The sequence below is a fragment of the Trichosurus vulpecula genome, chromosome 8 (genome assembly GCF_011100635.1).
Source record: "Trichosurus vulpecula isolate mTriVul1 chromosome 8, mTriVul1.pri, whole genome shotgun sequence".
Lineage (NCBI taxonomy): Eukaryota > Metazoa > Chordata > Mammalia > Diprotodontia > Phalangeridae > Trichosurus > Trichosurus vulpecula.
The window spans coordinates 111280301-111297191 of NC_050580.1; the positions used below are offsets into that span (position 1 = coordinate 111280301).

The 16891-nt window shown below is 38.0% G+C and overlaps 1 protein-coding gene across 1 annotated transcript in view; it reads left to right on the forward strand.

Annotated features, from left to right (window-relative positions):
* Positions 1 to 14482, forward strand: part of PCGF6 (polycomb group ring finger 6) — a 31104-nt gene extending 16622 nt beyond the window's left edge. The window contains 2 exon segments of the mRNA XM_036734246.1: positions 5452 to 5538; positions 13430 to 14482. Of these exon segments, the coding sequence (XP_036590141.1) occupies positions 5452 to 5538; positions 13430 to 13486 (144 nt within the window). The 3' untranslated portion in view covers positions 13487 to 14482.
* Positions 14483 to 16891: the final 2409 nt, after the last annotated feature.

The following is a 16891-nucleotide window of genomic DNA, read 5'->3' on the forward strand; positions in this document are numbered from 1 at the left end:
ACTCTTCTTAGGCTACTGATCTGAAGTGAGGTCTATAACTATGAGTCATGGTTAACCTGATGAAAAATTTTAGTTCACCAGCATTAGTAGGCTTGAGCAATGATCATAACAGCTACCATTTATATAGCACTTAGTATGCGGCGGGCATTATGCTAACTGTTCTGTAATCATCTCATTTGATCCTCACTGCAACCTTGGGAGGTAGATGCAATTATTATCCCATTTTACAGATGAGGAAACTAGAGGGTGACTAGGGACAGTGATAGTCTTCAGTTTCTCAAGCCTGCCAACGATGACTTCCTTTAAACCATTCCTTTTACCAAAGTGGTGAATGTGTGACATGCTTACTAGCCTGTGACCTTCATACACAGGTGTGTATTAACAGGGCTGAGTGGTAACCAGGAGTTTCAAATCTATTAAGTAATGAAAACCTCTAAAGCCACAAGTAGCAGAATAGAATAAAGGATTTTATTTTGGGCTTCTCAACGAGTGATTTTAAACTGGTTGTTAAACTCTGAAAGAGAGTGTGAATACTGAAGAGAAGACTTGGGGGGAAGGGGATGTAAATGTGCACTGTTTTCAAGTATCTGAAGGGTTTTCATGTATAAGAAAGATTGATATTGTCTTGCCCGGTCTAAGAAATCAAAGCCAGGCATAGTGAGCAGAAGTTGCAGAGAGGTAGCTTTAGGCTTGATATAAAGAAAAACCTCATAACAATTAGAGCTATCCAGAAGCTGACTGGGCTCTCCACATTAGGAAGTAGTGGAGTCTTCAATCAAAGGCTAGATGACTCCTCATTGATGTGTTATAAAAAAAGATTCTTATTCAGGTACAGGTTGGACTAAGGAACCTTAGTGCGCCCTTGCAGTTCCCTGATTATATGAAGAATTAGCACTTTATTCATTAATTTGAATGAATTTATTGATGTCCTGTGCCATTTTTTCTGTGATAATTATTTTTTGTGAATTACCTTTTTGCCTATTTCATTTTTCAGATTTTATTTGTATCATATGAAACACAGGTTTTTTGGAAAAAATGTTTTTATTAACCACTGAAGCAGTTTTTTAATCAGAGATGTTGTATATTTTGTTATTGTAGGTAATTTAACTATATCTCAATTCATCTTGAGTGCTGAGTACTAGTGGAGAAAGAACAGAACCAAAGTCTATTCTTCACTTTGGCCTAAGGTCACATACTAAGCCAGTGACAGTAATTTAACTCTATTTCCACACCTTTAAATGAAGGATTCTACCATCACATGCCATGAGTTCATGTAAAAACTGCTATGAGAAGAAAGCCTTAGAAAAGGAAGGAAAAAGAATAACTTAGAAGTCAGTAGATGATGGTAACAGGTGTTTGGACAAGGTGACAGTATTGGGTATGAACTTCAAAGAACCAGTCACTGTCTTGTAAGTTCTAAGATGCATAAAACTCTAATAGTTTTTCATCCTAATTACATATCCAAAGACTTGATTTCTGCCCTGAAGCTCAGAAATAGTAATCATTACTACTATTTATAATCAAAACCTTTTAATCTTAAAGGAAAAATAAAATCCATTTTTATTTGATTTAAAAGTCATTTTATTAACTTGTTACACTCAGGTAGATTTTAGGAATCCAATTTATAAATGTGCATGCTTGTTACCCAAAATGTGTGTGTGTGTGTGTGTGTGTGTGTGTGTGTGTGTGTACATATATATATATATATATATATATATATATATATATATATACACACACACATATATACATATATAGAAAGAGAGAGAGGGGCTCATTAAGAGAATGATGGGCTTTTTTTTTTAACGAGCAAGGATTTAATAAAAGCACTTAACAGTTTTCAGAATCTTCTGATTCATATTTAATTTTGTATAATACTACATTTTATGCTGAAGTTATAAGATCATATCAAAGAAATCAAATCTTTTTACTGTATCCACTTAATCAGTCAACATTTTTATGAGTTTTCTTTTCATGTTTGAACTAAAGACTTTGCTTTGCAAAGTCTTGGTTAAAATGCTTTGAGCATTATTTAATAAAATGGATAAGTTAAAGTGTGGAGGTTGTGATTTGCTCAGGATCAAGCAGCAAGACACATTTCTTTACTTCAGATTCTTCCAGTCAATAAGACAGTATGAGTGGAAAGAATTTAGTGTGAATGCTAAATATTTTCTGTGCCTAATTTCATTGTGCTGTAAGGGTAATTGTCAGTGCAAACTTTAAACCTTTCTTATTAGGAAAAGTTAAACTAATTGCATTCCTAGATATTTCATCAGTCTTTTAAAACTGGAACCAGTTAATGTAATTTGCTCAATAATAAGGGGGAAATTAAATATAAAGCACTTTTAAGGAGCCCATGGATGTACAGTTCTACCTATATCTAGCTTAGTATTTTAAATAATCCGAGAAACAAAGCTTTTTGTAAATCTTATCCTTTCTTCCCCTTGATTCTTGATTTACTTACTGAAAACTTATATGGTGCTATAATTAAGTGGTAGGGTTCTGGTTTTAGGTTTAATTTATGTATTTAGACATCTAATATTAAGAATCGTTATGCAAAAAATATTGCCATAATTTTTCAAGCCATTGAGACGATTTTAGCATTATGGTTTGCTTTTTAGATAGAAATTATAAAAGTTGAAGACACAAAATTTATAGGTACGTTTTAAAAATAATTTTTCAATTAAAAATCACCAGTAACAGTAGAGAAAAAAATATTGGAAGATAAATTGAGTACTTGGCAACTGCTTTGTGCCCAGCACTGTTCTACTGCTGTGAAGGGTGCCTAGGAAATAGAATCTGGTCCCTCCCTTTGAGTAGCTTACAAGATACCTGGGGAAGTGAAGGTAATAAAATCACTTGAGAACATACGCTGTTTGTTCCTCTTGTAAATGCAATGAAAGTTAAAAGGAAAAGAGTATGAAGTGGTTTGGAAGAGTCAGAGGAGTCTTCCTGGAGCTGAGTTTTGAAGGATCAATAAAATTTAGACAGAGAAAGGAAACAAGGGAAGTCATCCCAAGCATGTGGAGTATCATAAGCATAAGGACACGGTGGCAAGAATGAGTGTTGTATGTTTGGGTAGCTGAACCAGAGAGTTTGTATGTGGAGTAATCGGAAATTTGATAGTTAGGGTAGAGTTTTTAATTATTAGGCCCTGACAAAGTCAGAGATGTTTAGATTTGAGATTATAGGCAACACGGAGCCGTTATAGATCCATGTGGGAAGTGACATGAATAAATCTATGTTTTGCAAGATTAGTATGGCAGCAGTACCCTTGATTGATTAAAGGAGGGGGGCCTGGACTTAGCGAGACAAGCAAAGAGGCTTTTGTAATCATTTAAATGGGAGACAGCAGTAGCATTGGGATTGGAAAATAAGGGACTAATAGGAAAGGAGCTGGTGATTGTTGAATTTAGCGGGAGAAGGTAAAGGATGAGTGCAGGGTGATGCAAAGGTTTCTAGCCTGCAGCACCAGAGGAATGATTTGATTGTTCCGCTGAGATGTTGAGTAGATGACAGGAGGGGTTTGTACGAAGAGGAAAATTACTAGTTCCTTTGGAGACATTTTGAGGTGGCTGAGGGATATCCAGATGAAGAGGTCATACAGACAGCTGAAAATGCAGACCTAGAGGTGAGAGATCAAAACTAAGGAGAGTGATCAGCAAGTCTAAGGGTGATAGTGGAAGAAGAGGGGGAGAGCATTGAGGAGAGTAAAAGGCCACTTTGGGAATATTCACAGTTAAGGAATGGAAGGGGAAAGAGAATAGTAATGCAGACAGAGCATGCTTGTTCTGAGATAGGAGAAAAATGTTATAGGAAATAATGGGGGCAGGGGGAAGCTCCAAGGAAGGGGTGGTCAGCACTGCCTGATGCCACAAAGAGGTCAAAGAGAGAGCTAGGAATAGACTAGAAGGATGATGTCATTGGTGTAGGAACTCCTGGGTGAGAAGACTCCTACCAAAGCCAGTCTGTACCTTCCCTACAACTTGTAATTTAGAGAGCTGCTTGAGGTACTGAGGAGTTAAGTGTAGGATCATACAACCAGCAACTATCAGATCTCGCAGCTGTAAAGCCAGCTCTGACACACCGTGCTTCCTGTAGATTCAAGGAAGAGAAGACCTTAACTTACTTGCAAAAAAGGATGATGAAACCTTTTAAAAAAAAAAAAAGAACAAAAGAAAGAAGCTATTCATAAGCTTTCAGATAGAACATCATGGAAAATGACTCCAAGGTCTCAATTTTTTTAATACGGGAGCCTGGAAGTCTGGCAGTTTCATTGATCAACAGTGAAATCATGAGGAAGGGTGAAGCTTTGGATTTGTTCAGTTTGGGGCATCAATGGGACATCCATGTAGATTTTTCATTTGGAAATATGGGACTATTAGAACTAAGAGGAGAGGCTAGAAGTCGGGAAATTTGGGAACCATCTGCTTAGAAGTCATAATTGGAAGCTAGGAGGCAATAGATAAGATAACTATGGAAGAGTTGAGGATAGATCCCTAGGGAATGGGAAGGGAGAGAAGGACCAGGGAAAGAGGAGAACTAAGATTTTGTAGTGTCACAGAAGCCAAGGTAGGAAAAAGTATCCAGGAGGAAGTACCCCTTGAAGCAGCAAAACTTGTACATTTCTATCACTTTTCACAGAAATCTTCCCAGAATATTTTATACTTTTCCCTCACTAAACAGTCATGTTAGGCATCATTTAACCTTTCTAGCTCTAGATGACACGTTGTGAGCATCAATTATTGTACAATGTCCTCAGACAACTGAAATGTATAGGCATACTTAGCTGTATACCAAGTACTTCTAAACTGCTATTTTATTAAAAATTGTATATTTTTTTTCTGTCTCCTTTTTTGTTGTCATCCAAAACTGTGTGCCTTCCTATAGCAAGCTTCTCTCCCACTTGTATAATTCGCTGCTTCTTACCTGTTGTGGATTAGAAAACCAGATAACTGCTAAATTTCCAAATAAAATAAGAACATTAAGCTCCGAGTTAGGGTGTTGAAGGGGTCTTGTCCCATGAGATTGTCCTTGGTCTTTAATCTTTTTTGACTGCTTAAAGGTCTGTTTTGCTTATTTTAGATAGTTGAAAGCAAGTGACTTTTAAATGAATATGAAAATACTCTTTTCATATAATTTTATAATTGGAAGAGGCTGTTAAAATCTAGTGCATCTCTTTAATTTTCACAATGAGGAAAACAGGCTCAGAAAGCTTAATTGAATTTCTTATAGTTATATACCCAGGCGATGAAATAGCCAGGACATAGAACAGAATATAATATTATAGTATGCTGTCCCACTTTAAAACTGTAAAATCTTTCTCTGGAGAGTTCACTGGAATGTATCTAGAATAGAGTAGCTAAAGCTTATCCAGAAATGTTTGGCTTATATTCAGATGGCATGTAAAACAGGAAAAACACTTTGACAGTTTTTTATTTGTGCCCCTAGGTAGATATAATATGTGGTGATCACCTGTTGGAACAGTATCAGACACTAAAGGAAATTCGCCGCGCCATAGGTGATGGAGCAATGCAGGTAAGTCTCAGATTTTGTGAAAATGCTAGTCAAGGACATAATTTCATTTGCATTTGAAATGAAAAGAAAACTGGGAGTCATGTGATGCAAAGTTTTACTAAACCTTCCACAGCCAAGATTCCTTAGCCTCCACTAGGTTCTACTTCAGTTAAACTTTTAACTTTTGAACGTAACTAATGAGTTTCACTGAAAGAAAATTTCAGATTAAGGCATTCATTAATTAGCCCATCATGTATAAGTTACTCTTCACTGGAAGAATGAAGTTAACTTAAATTTTCTGTTATATTTTTCCTGGTAATCTGAGTGAGTTTAAAGTGATCAACATACGTTAATTAAAACTTGGAAATCAAGGTCTTGCTCTAAGAGATTCATGAAGAGTTAAGACAAGGAACCTTTAGTTGTGGGCTCTGTTTTCTGCAGAGCTTTTACAAGAATCCTTTTTTAAAAATTCTGCATCACATTAAAAGACTTGAAGTAAGGAAATTTCAGTGAACCCAGTGTATGGTCACAGTTTGCCTAGGTTTTATTGAGTCAACACAACTAAAATCACTCTGTAGTGATGCACAGTAGTACAAGAATTATCCTCATAATATGGATTGTGTAATTACTGGAAGATGAAAACAGGGTAGCTAGCTTTTGTTGATCATTTGCTGGCTTGGTTCTACTGTTTGCTTGATAAGGAAGCCTATATAACTATACTTACTGTCCAGAATTTGAGGTATAGATTTTTTTCTTCAGCATTCTAAAGGTTACACCTTCAGGATAGGGCATTGAGCAAAAGAGGTTGTTGTAACAAATGAAGCAATCTGTTTCAGCATCTCAGGATATTCTTTGCGTAAAGGAGAAACCAAACACCTTTTTAAATCTTGAGGATTTGTTTTTGAAGAGACCTGAAGAGAGAGCTTTAAACCGGATTTTTAATCTAGCTGAAGTTTAGTGTAAGTTAATTGGTGATTAGTGTTGCCCAGGGCATACTATACATAGGCACGGAAGACTTCACACGACATGGTAACTGAATTCTAATTTAAGAGGCTAAGGTTGTACTTGGTTCTCTTCTCTCCCCCTCCCACCCCACCTCCACCCCCCACCCCCCCCCCGCCAACTTTATTGGGCAGTGTTATTTTGTTATGGGAATTTTTTAAAAGCATAAAATCTGAAAATTGAAAATAATCTTTGAATTAAAAGTAAAGTTATTTTTATGAAAATTGGTACAAATCAAAACGACTCTGAGAATTTCACCTTATACCCATCACTTTGGAAAAGATGGCAACAATTCAGAACTAATGTTAAAAGGGCTGTGGGAAAACAGATAAAATAAGACGTTGGTTGAGATGTGAATTGGTCCTGGAGTTCTGGAAAACAATTTAGCGTTAATTAAGAAATGTGTTCCTATTCGTGGACCCAGCAGTTTAACTACCGGGCATATGTCCCAAGAAGGTCAGAGACAGAAAGGAAAGCCCCATAAATGCCAAAATTTCCGTAGCAGGCCTCTTTGTGGTAACAAAGAATTGTAAATAAAGTCAGAGTCCATTAGTCAGAGAATAGATGAATAAATTGCTATGTGAATGTAATGGGTTGTTGTGTAGTAAGAAAAAAAGTGAGGAATTCACAGAAACATGGGAAAACATATGAACTGGTAAGAGTCATAAGAACACCATATACAGTGACTATGATAACGTAAATTCAAAGAATGCTAAAAGGCAAAAAAGAATAATGAAAAACACCTCCTCAGAAAAGAAGACATGAAGCCCATAGTCCAAAAAACTGGTAAAGAAAATACGAGAAGCAAAGAGACAATATGTCTTCCTAGAACTCAGATGAATCTTACACTTTCAACATGAAGGCTACAGTGGAGGATGAAAAAATCCAAGGCACACTTGGTGATAGATAGATAGGAAGAACGCTTATTATGTGCAGATGCTGTGCTAAATTCTAGGGATGTGAAAACAGGAAAACAAGATAGCCCTACTCTCAAGGAGCTTATAGCCTGATGAAGAAAGACCAGACATAAAGGGGATCTGGGAAAGGGTAGGGCAGGAAAAGAGTGAACCAGTAAGGACTTGAAGCAAGCCAGAAGGTGAACCAGAGATGGAGAGTGAGCAATGTGCCCTTCTCATGATATGGGGGTTCCAGGCAATGGGTCAGCCTCAGGGAGCCAGGCAGCTGGTATAGAACTAGAACAGACCAGAGAGCTAGCCAGAAGTGGAGAAAGATAAAGAGAAGGTCCTTAACAAATCTAATGAAATAGTCATTTGGTTCATTAAGAAACAGACTTCTGAGAAGGCAGGATTTGAGCCCCTGCGGAAATATTTGGAGGTCTGCAACCCCATCATTACTAAACTATGAGCATGCAGAGGACATGCCAGGAGGTATGGGTTGTGGATTTCCAAGTAGTGAAGCAGCCCCATCCTGAGGCACCTCTTCTGGATCCACCATTGAACAGGTCAAGAAAATGCACCAAAACAGAGAGTTCCACATAGCTTTTCAAAACTGGAGATCTCACATTTGTAGCTCAGCCTAGGTGCAGTGGCCGTTTAGAAATCACACGAGGTGTTGTGTATTTTAAATACTTGAATGTGTACAGAGGGAGAGAAACAGTGTTGGACTTTATCAGTGTGTAAACAAGTAGAAATATAATTCTTCTTCTTAGAAATAAGAATCTGATTTAAAACTGGCACCATTTTTTAAAAAAAAGTAGTAGTAGGGGGCATCACTTCTCTTCCTGGCAGTAGCAGGAACCATATAGCCTAACCATCCTCCTTAACCCCCTCCCTTCAGAAGCCCCTGGACTCAGATTCATTGACTCTGCCAGATGATCTTTCACCTTATCCTGCCCAGAACCAGACCTCCATGTCATTTCTTAGCTGTTTCCAAAACATTCCATATCTACTTCTCCCTCTACTTTGTGTATTATCTTCATGTTACAGTCAGTCAGCAAACGTATTAGGTGCCTACTCTGTCAGGCACTGTACTGAGTCCAGTCTGTTGGCAAATCCTGTCAATATCATCTTCATAACATTTCTCATATGTCCTCCTCTTCTCTGACACTGCCACCACCCTGGTGCACATCTTCATCACCTCATACCTGGACTGTTGCAAAAGCCTTCTGATTTGGTCTCCCGGCCTCAAGTGTACGGGCCTTTGCAAGACTTCAACCATCTGACTGGGACGGAGGTGGGATGGTGTTTACTGGCACAGGTGTGTCCCTCTCTTGGTAGTCAGGACATATGAACGTTACGGGAACAGTTGAGGCCTTGAGTTCTGTGAATGGTGGAATCTGGTCCCAGTGGTCAGAAAGGAGATACCACGAGGAGCCTGGGTCTCCACTGGTAATGTCAGAGGGAGCAATTCAGTTGAACATAAGCTTTATTAGAATATGAGCTTCTTGAAGATAAGGATTATCTTATCCTTGTATTTGTATCCCCAGCACTTATCACAGTTTTTATAAGTGACATGTTTTTGACAACAAAAACTTCGTTTTAGTCTTGCTAATTTTTATGGTTCCATACTAACATTGGCTAATATCTGAAAGCATGATGAACTTGGGACAAGGTCTGTCCTGAATGATAGAAGATATAAACTCATATTTCAGATAATCTTCCTGATTTCATTCTTTTTGGACCAGCTTCTTGTCTGATATGATTTAGTTCATTATCAATTTTTACTTAGTAATATGGCTTGACAAAATGCTTGTACTAGAAGTGTCCGACTTTTTAAAAAATTTGACATTTTTTTCTTGTATTCATATTAGTATTATCTTCCTTCTGCAGTTTCTTTACTGAAATTTTTTTAGACTACTTTTTATTTTGTGAGTTAATTAAAACTAGATAATGTCCATAAACCCACTTAGCTAAGCATACATAACCTGCATTGCATTACATTGTACTGAAAATGAACAAATACGTATGGGTTGATCCCTATACATGCAGAACTTCTCTTCCCTACAAGGACCTCATGTTTTGTTCCTGACACCATATCATCTGACATGAGGAACCAATGAGAACACCAGTGTCAGTCCATAAACTAATAATGTTTATTTTCTTAATTCTTTCAGATAAAAATAAATAGAAATAGTTTTGGATATTTCTGTACCACACCCTCTGGGGTGTACGTCTCATTTTGTAGAAGATGGAGATTGGTTTAGTCTCCATTTTTTCCACAAAAATTATGATACTCTTGTTAAATGTTTTGCTAATATCTCTAAACTATATAGCATATCTAAACTATATTTACAGCATTCTTTCGAATAATCAGTTTTGTAGCCCTTTCAAAAAATAGTCTAATATAACTAATTAATTGAATAAAAATAAATTAAAAAAACATTTATTTGGTACTTACTTTGTGTTACGTGGGCAGCTAGGTGGTACAGTGGATAGAGTGCTGGGCCTGGAGTAAGGAAGACTCATCTCTTTGAGTTCAGATCCAGCCTCAGACACTTACTAGCTGTGTGACCTGGGTAAGTTACTTAACCATATTTATCTCAGTTTCCTCATCCATAAAATGGCTTGGAGAAGGAAATGGCAAATCAGTCCAGTATCTTTGCCAAGAAAACCCCAAATGGGGTCACAAAGAGTTAGAAACGACTGAAAAAATGACTCTGCAACAACAAAATGTGCTGAGCGTTGTGGATACAAAAAGCAAAGACAGTTCTAGTCCTCAAGGAGATTACATTCTACTAGAAGAGAACACAAATGAGTGGTTTGGGTCAAGGAGGGGTTTTTTAGCCTGGAAAGTTACAGGGATGAGAGTTGGGCCTTTTGGGAAGTAGACTGACCCATCCAGGAACAATGGTAGAGTTGATTTGATCCTGGTTCCAGAATTGAGGAGTAAGGAAGCTGATGAGAAGCAAAGTATGGCTGAAGTTTTTATGAAAATACTTGTCTAAGAGAGTCAGTTACCAGTCAGAGGAATGAGGCCCCAGGATGGGAGTAACTCCAGGGCAGTAAGGAAGGCAGCTGGAGAATCCCGATGGCACCATGAGGTTTCTGATTCCTCTTTCTTTCATTCACACTCGCCATCCCATTAATGAACCCTTCTAGAATTTTCCCACAAACCCAGCTCAAGATAACTGACCTGTGATTTGCCAACTCTGCTCTCTTCCTTTTTATGAAAATCAGGCATTTGCCCTTCTCCAGTGCTGTAGTACCCCTCTCATTCTTCACAGTCTTTCAGATAACTGACAATGATTTTGCAGTCCTATCTTTCAGTTCTGGATTTGAAGACCAGAGTGTAAATCCCATCTTAGATGTGTAAAGCTGTATGGCCCTGGGCAGGTTCACGTGACAGGGTTGGGGAGCCTGCAGCCTCAAGGCCACATGTGGACTTCTAGGTCCAAGATTTACAGAACAAATCCTTTTATTAAGGGGATTTGTTCTGTGAAGTTTGGATTCAGTCAAAGGGCCGCACTTGAGGACCTAGAGGGCCATATGTGGCCTTGAGGCCACAGGTTCCCCACCCCAATGGTTATGTGAACTAATGGTTTTCTCATTGGGTTAATAATGACAAGCACCTACCTCACAGGATCAAATCAGACACTGCATATAAAGTACTTTGCAAACAGTAAAGTGCTATATACATGTTTAGTATTATTTTTGTCATCATCATGATCCTTTAAAAGAGGTTGTTAATCTCAACCAAGTGACTTGAATGCATTAAGGTTAGCTTTGTGCTCTTACCATATTTTTATTTATTTTATGTATTACCTCCCCATTTACCTTTTTTTAACTCATCATTTCCAGTGCCAAAGTTATTCCCTGTGGCAGAGAAAACAGAAGCAAAGCAAGACTTGAGTAGGTCTGCCTTCTCCCTGTTGTCAGTTAACAGGGTCCCATCTCCCTTCTGCCACCCTCACTCCCCTCACCCCAGCAGTAGACCTGTCCGTCCTCTCTTCTTTGGTCTTCCTTTTTCTCTGAAAACAACCATAACCACTGCGCTTCTTGTTGTTTTCAGCCTTCCTTACCAGACTCAGCTCATTCTGAGTGTTAGCAATTCTGACACTACTTTTACAGGATCATGTGCTCTCACATGCATCTTTAGTCACCTGCCCTTGCTTTCATCTTTTGTACATACCTTCTTAAAATCTAGGTTGGTGAGTTTCCCTGTCCACATTGGTCTCTTCAGAGAACTCCGATTTTTCCTCCTTATCAGAATCATTTTGCTTCGTGTCTTCAAAATGTCATTCTTGAGAGTTTCCCATACCCCACCTGGCTGACTTCTAGAATTTTAGTCATTGGGGTCCCACGTGTTCTTTCTCAGAACTCTTTGAAATATGTTCTCCCAAGATCTAGAATGCATGTCAAACCATTCCTGGCTTTCTTCTCATTTTCTTTCACTAACTCCAGGAGGCAGTAGCCACTTTTCTCTCTTTTGAAGATTGAAATTACCATTAAGTCAGTAGGCAATTTAAGAAAAGATAACAGCTGCTCTACAGATGAGGAGAGTTGAAGCCCCCTTTCACTGTAAGACAGTGTAGAGAGTTTGGTAGATCGATAGCTGTTCTGGGAGTCAGGAAGACGTGGGTTCAGATCTCATCTCTGATATATATGTATTGGCTGTGTCATCCTAGGTAAGTGCACCTCTCACTGTTCTGGGTAACTCTCCAACATTGTAAATTGCAGAGTAGGTGCTAATTTCCACTCACTGGGAGAGAGCTCCTAACCAGGAACGCCCTATTCCCATAGAATCACAGGTCCAGATTTTTAAAAATCCTCAAATTCTACTGCATCACACCTCTGGATTTCTTATCTATTTCCTCTCACCAGGCAAGTGGTCTAAAGAATATTCTGATGATAAAATCGCTTCTGTTTTTTACTTCCATTAGTCTTAACTGAATAGTATGTATCCTGCTTCCCTTCCCTGGTTCCCCAGTGGAACCAAGTGATAACTGTCAGGGAAGAGAAAGAAAAACTATAGAGGAACAACCTCAAGAACTCAAATCACAGTGTTCTGGAGTCATTTAGTCTAAGAATAAGTAGCTCAGTGTACTTCAGGAAACCCTAAGGGCATCACTGTATTACACTGACTTTATGCAAGTCACTTAAGCTTTCCTCTCTCAGTTACCTCACTTGTAAGGTGGGGGTGGGGGTTGGAATAGATGACCTTGGGGTACTTTCTAGCTCCAGGATCTTGCATTCATCACACTGTAATCAAGAAAAAGTTAAGTTATATTCGATATTATCTGTTATCGAAGGCAAATGATTGTAACATGGTGTAGAATGGTGGAATGAGTGCTTGATTTGGACTCAGGACATGAGTTTGAATTCTGGTTCTGGTACCACTTGTCTGCAAAAATCACTGAACCTCTCTATGACTCACTTCCCTCTTCTATAAAAATGGGCACCATAATTTGTGTCTCAGGGCTGATACGAGGATCAAATAAGATAATGGATTTAAAATGCTTTACAAACCAGAAGGCCCCATAAAAATGTCAGATTTTGTTTTTTACTTTTATCTCCATCACATTTGATTAGAATAGAACTCTTCACCGTTTAAAGTGATAAGTTTAAATTATCCAAAAAGTAAATTGATGTGGAATGTATGGTGACATTATAGTATTTAGATCCTTTTAGAGAAAAAACACCTAGTCTTTCCCTGACTGTGAAATGAAAAGGATTCCTCTTTTTACTTCTTTTTGGAGGATTGTCTGTTATAAATACCACCTCAGCTGGCATATATGAACTCAATCTCAGTAGTTAAGATTCAAGATTAGATAGACCATAGTTGCCAAGATATATTGGTAATGAAATGCCTGCCCTGTGCCAAAGAGGTATATTCATTATGCCTTTTATAAATAAGTTTATTTAGTGTTGAGTTGTGAAAAGTAAAGAAAGCTCTAACTTGTTTTTTAGTATGTGTTTATCATGTTAAGACATGGTGCCTTTTTCCCTTCCAGGATGGTTTACTTGTACTTCATTACGGCCTTGTGGTTTCTCCACTGACAATAACATGAATTTCCAGGGCTGTTAGAAGTGAAGAAGCAAAGCAGAGTCCTCATCTCACCAAAGACTGTCATTGTATATCTGGTTACCACCACTTTATGCAATATGTCTAATTTTCAGCTCTAAGAACCATAACACTTATAAGTAAAGCTAGAAATGGTGACATGCTTTTGTTTGACCAGTGACAGTTTAAAAGGTAGTACAAGCCTCAGGGAAAGGAAATCATTTAGAAACACTGAATTCTAAAATTCTTTATGATTTCACACTTAATCTTTGGTTTGCTTGCTCTTCAATGAAGCAAATCAGCTCCTGTTCTCCTCTAGAGCCATATCTCTTTAAAGTAAGCAGTTGGATTCAGCTGTCAGGGATGGGGTTTGATAGACAGTCATCCTTTTGGAAAAGAGATGTATACTTTTGAACTAAAGATAAAAGTCATGGCTTTATTTTTAAAACCACAGGGCAAACTTTCCAATCTTTGTGAAGACCAAAAGTGTTATGCTACGATTTGCATATTTCTAGTATTTTTTGAGCATGTATTTTTATACCAGCAGTAATACTAAAGAGATCTTGTTTCCTCTGGAGGTGGTGAATCAGTTCCTTCTATGTAGGCAGAATGTCTTCCCATAGGGCAGTCTTGTCCAGCACCATGTGCCTCTAGTGTAGTTTGACTTCCCTAGCACAGCTTACAAGAGGTGCCTCTTGACATTTTTATTCTTAAAATAGTTCATTTTGCAATCATGCATTGTACTTGAGTGGCTTGTATGTTTTTAGAGACCTCTTAGCCCTGAAAGTATGTTCCTGAAACTATGATGGGGACTATTAAGTAGACTGAGAATTCTGCAAATAACTTGTTAATTCAATGTTTCCTTATTTTGTCAGAAAAACTTGTGTTTTCCCATTGTTTCTTCACTATGTTTAAAGGATGTAGTGTTTATGAGCTCATTCACTTGCATGTTAGGCCTTAAAATTTAAACAATTCTTTTGCCAATAAAAATAGTTTGAAATAACAAGCCTGTTTACCTAAATTAATACATTACAGTGCTTCCTGAAAGGTTAAAAATTATTTTGTGGTCCAGATTTTGAAACTTATTTTGAAAGTTTGTATGGCAATAGTTACAAAATTGGATAAGTCAAGGAGAATGCTTTGTAAACAGTTTGTGAATTGTGTAAATGATTACATATTGTAACAATTAAATAAAATTTTATTTTAGTCTATTTTAAAATGTTAGTGTTTATTATGAATCTTTTAAAAAATGACTTATTAAGTAGGTCAGTGAAGTTAGCTGTCACTTCTGGGTCTTGCGAACAACAAAATGATGGGTTAGTCTTTCTCCAGTCTCATAGCTACCCTTCATTTTGTCCCCCTCCCCAATAAATTATATGCCAGATATTATTACATATAAATCCTCAGAAGAAAGAACTTCAACAAGGTAAAATCCTTTATGAATTAACACTGGGGAATTCTAACACCAGAGCACTCACTTGGCACCCCTCATCCATTAACTTCCGTGTGTCCTGTAGACAAATAACAAGCAAAACCTTGGAGTGGGCACCTACCCTGATCCGGTGACTGTGCCTAAACACACTGCCTCTCCATCCCACAAGAAGCCATTGACATTGATTCAGCCTGGCTATATGAAAGAAAGGAGAAGAAAGCAAGAGAATCAGGCAGGCTAAAAAGCACTGCCTTTCCTTTGGAGCCCAGCATTCTGCACCTGCAGTGACTGCCCAAAGTCTCTGTCCTCCTCCCACTCTACAAAAGGTGTCACAAACTGACTCTTCTCAGCTAGATGAAGGAACAAAGGAGAGCAGAGGGAGAAGTTGGGAGATGCACTGGCATGGGTATAAGTATTGGTAATTAAGGTGGGACTTTTTTACTGTTTTAGAATGCTAAATTAATTAAGTGCCTTTGATGAAGTCTTACTAGGTGCAAAGCCCTGGGCTCACACCCTTTTGCTAATTAGGTGTAAAGCTCCAGGCTCATACCCTTTTGCTGATTAGGTGTGAATCCTTCAAGCCCTGAACAGAGTATAAAAACGCAGAAGTTAGCATTTTGTCTGGGGCTCACTCATGGAGGAGTGGTGATGTGATGCGTGACTCTGGACAAGCCATTGTAACTGCCCCATTGTAACAGCTTTGTTAACCCAGACCCAGGTTTGTATTTGGTCTGTTTATAATGTATGTTTGTAATTTGTATTTGCTCAGAAGTTCAGGTTGCTGGCTTTTCCTCCTGAACTAAGTGAATGATATTTGTGTGTTGAATTAAAGTAAGATTGTTAACCCCTTAAAGTTATTTTCCTTAGTAAAGCAGATCAAAGAACCTGTGTTAGTGGCCTTCTGTGTGCTGGTTGTTGTTGGTTTTACGCAGCCACAGTAGCTACTAGCAAGATTGTTGCTACAGTATGTCAGGCCTAAAGGAAAGGAGATTAAAACACCCCCACCCCACCTCCAGTGTTATCTAGGGCAGGGACTCAGTCCAGAGAACCTTATGTCTCAAAGCCAAGGGGATCGAGGCAGCCTTGAAACACAGCCTGCTCTTTAACAAAGGGGGAGGAGCCAGAAAGGAAGTGATAGGAATCTCACACCCCACCCCCAAGAAAAAAGGCTAAGACACCAAAGTTATCAAAAGAAGAGGCCTGAAAAAGCCCAACACAGATAAATTAGCTGAGAGGATTCTAAAACTAGAAAACAACTGAATAAAACCTCAATGCATACAATTCATATCAACATATGATATGAAGGAAAGTGAATCGGTAGAACCTGATCAAAGAATCCTGTGGACTCTCCAGGATCATAGAACAATCAAATTCAAAAGGGAAATAAAATGCATGAAATAAGAAATTAGAAATGAATGTGGATCAAAACCTAGAGATTTCTGTTCAGAATTAAAAACAATTAGCATATTAGGAAAAAAGAAATCCATGATGGAAAAATCATTCTAAAGAAGTGAGTTTAACAGATTTGGAATACGGAAATGATGAACTAGAAGAAAATTTGACCAAAGGGGCCCAAAAGTCAACATTTAAAGATACTCATTCTATAAAAGCCAAAGCAAATGATTTTAAAGTTCAGATGAGGGGTGGCTAGGTGGCACAATGGATAAAGCACCAGCCGTGGAGTTAGATGGACCTGAGTTCAGATGTGGCTTCAGATACTAGCAGTGTTACTCTGGGCAAGTCACTTGACCCTGATTGCTTCCCAAAAAAATAAAGTTCAGATGATCAGAGAAAATTTAGCGATTATAAGTATCCCAGGAGAACACAACGAATAAAAAAATCTGAACACCCACAATGTTAGAAATAAATAGAAACTGTCCAGAACTTTTAAATACAGACAACAAAGAATTGACGAAGAACATCTACAGGTACCACCAAAAAACTACCCTACATTTTAAATTCCAAGGTACATGGTGGTTT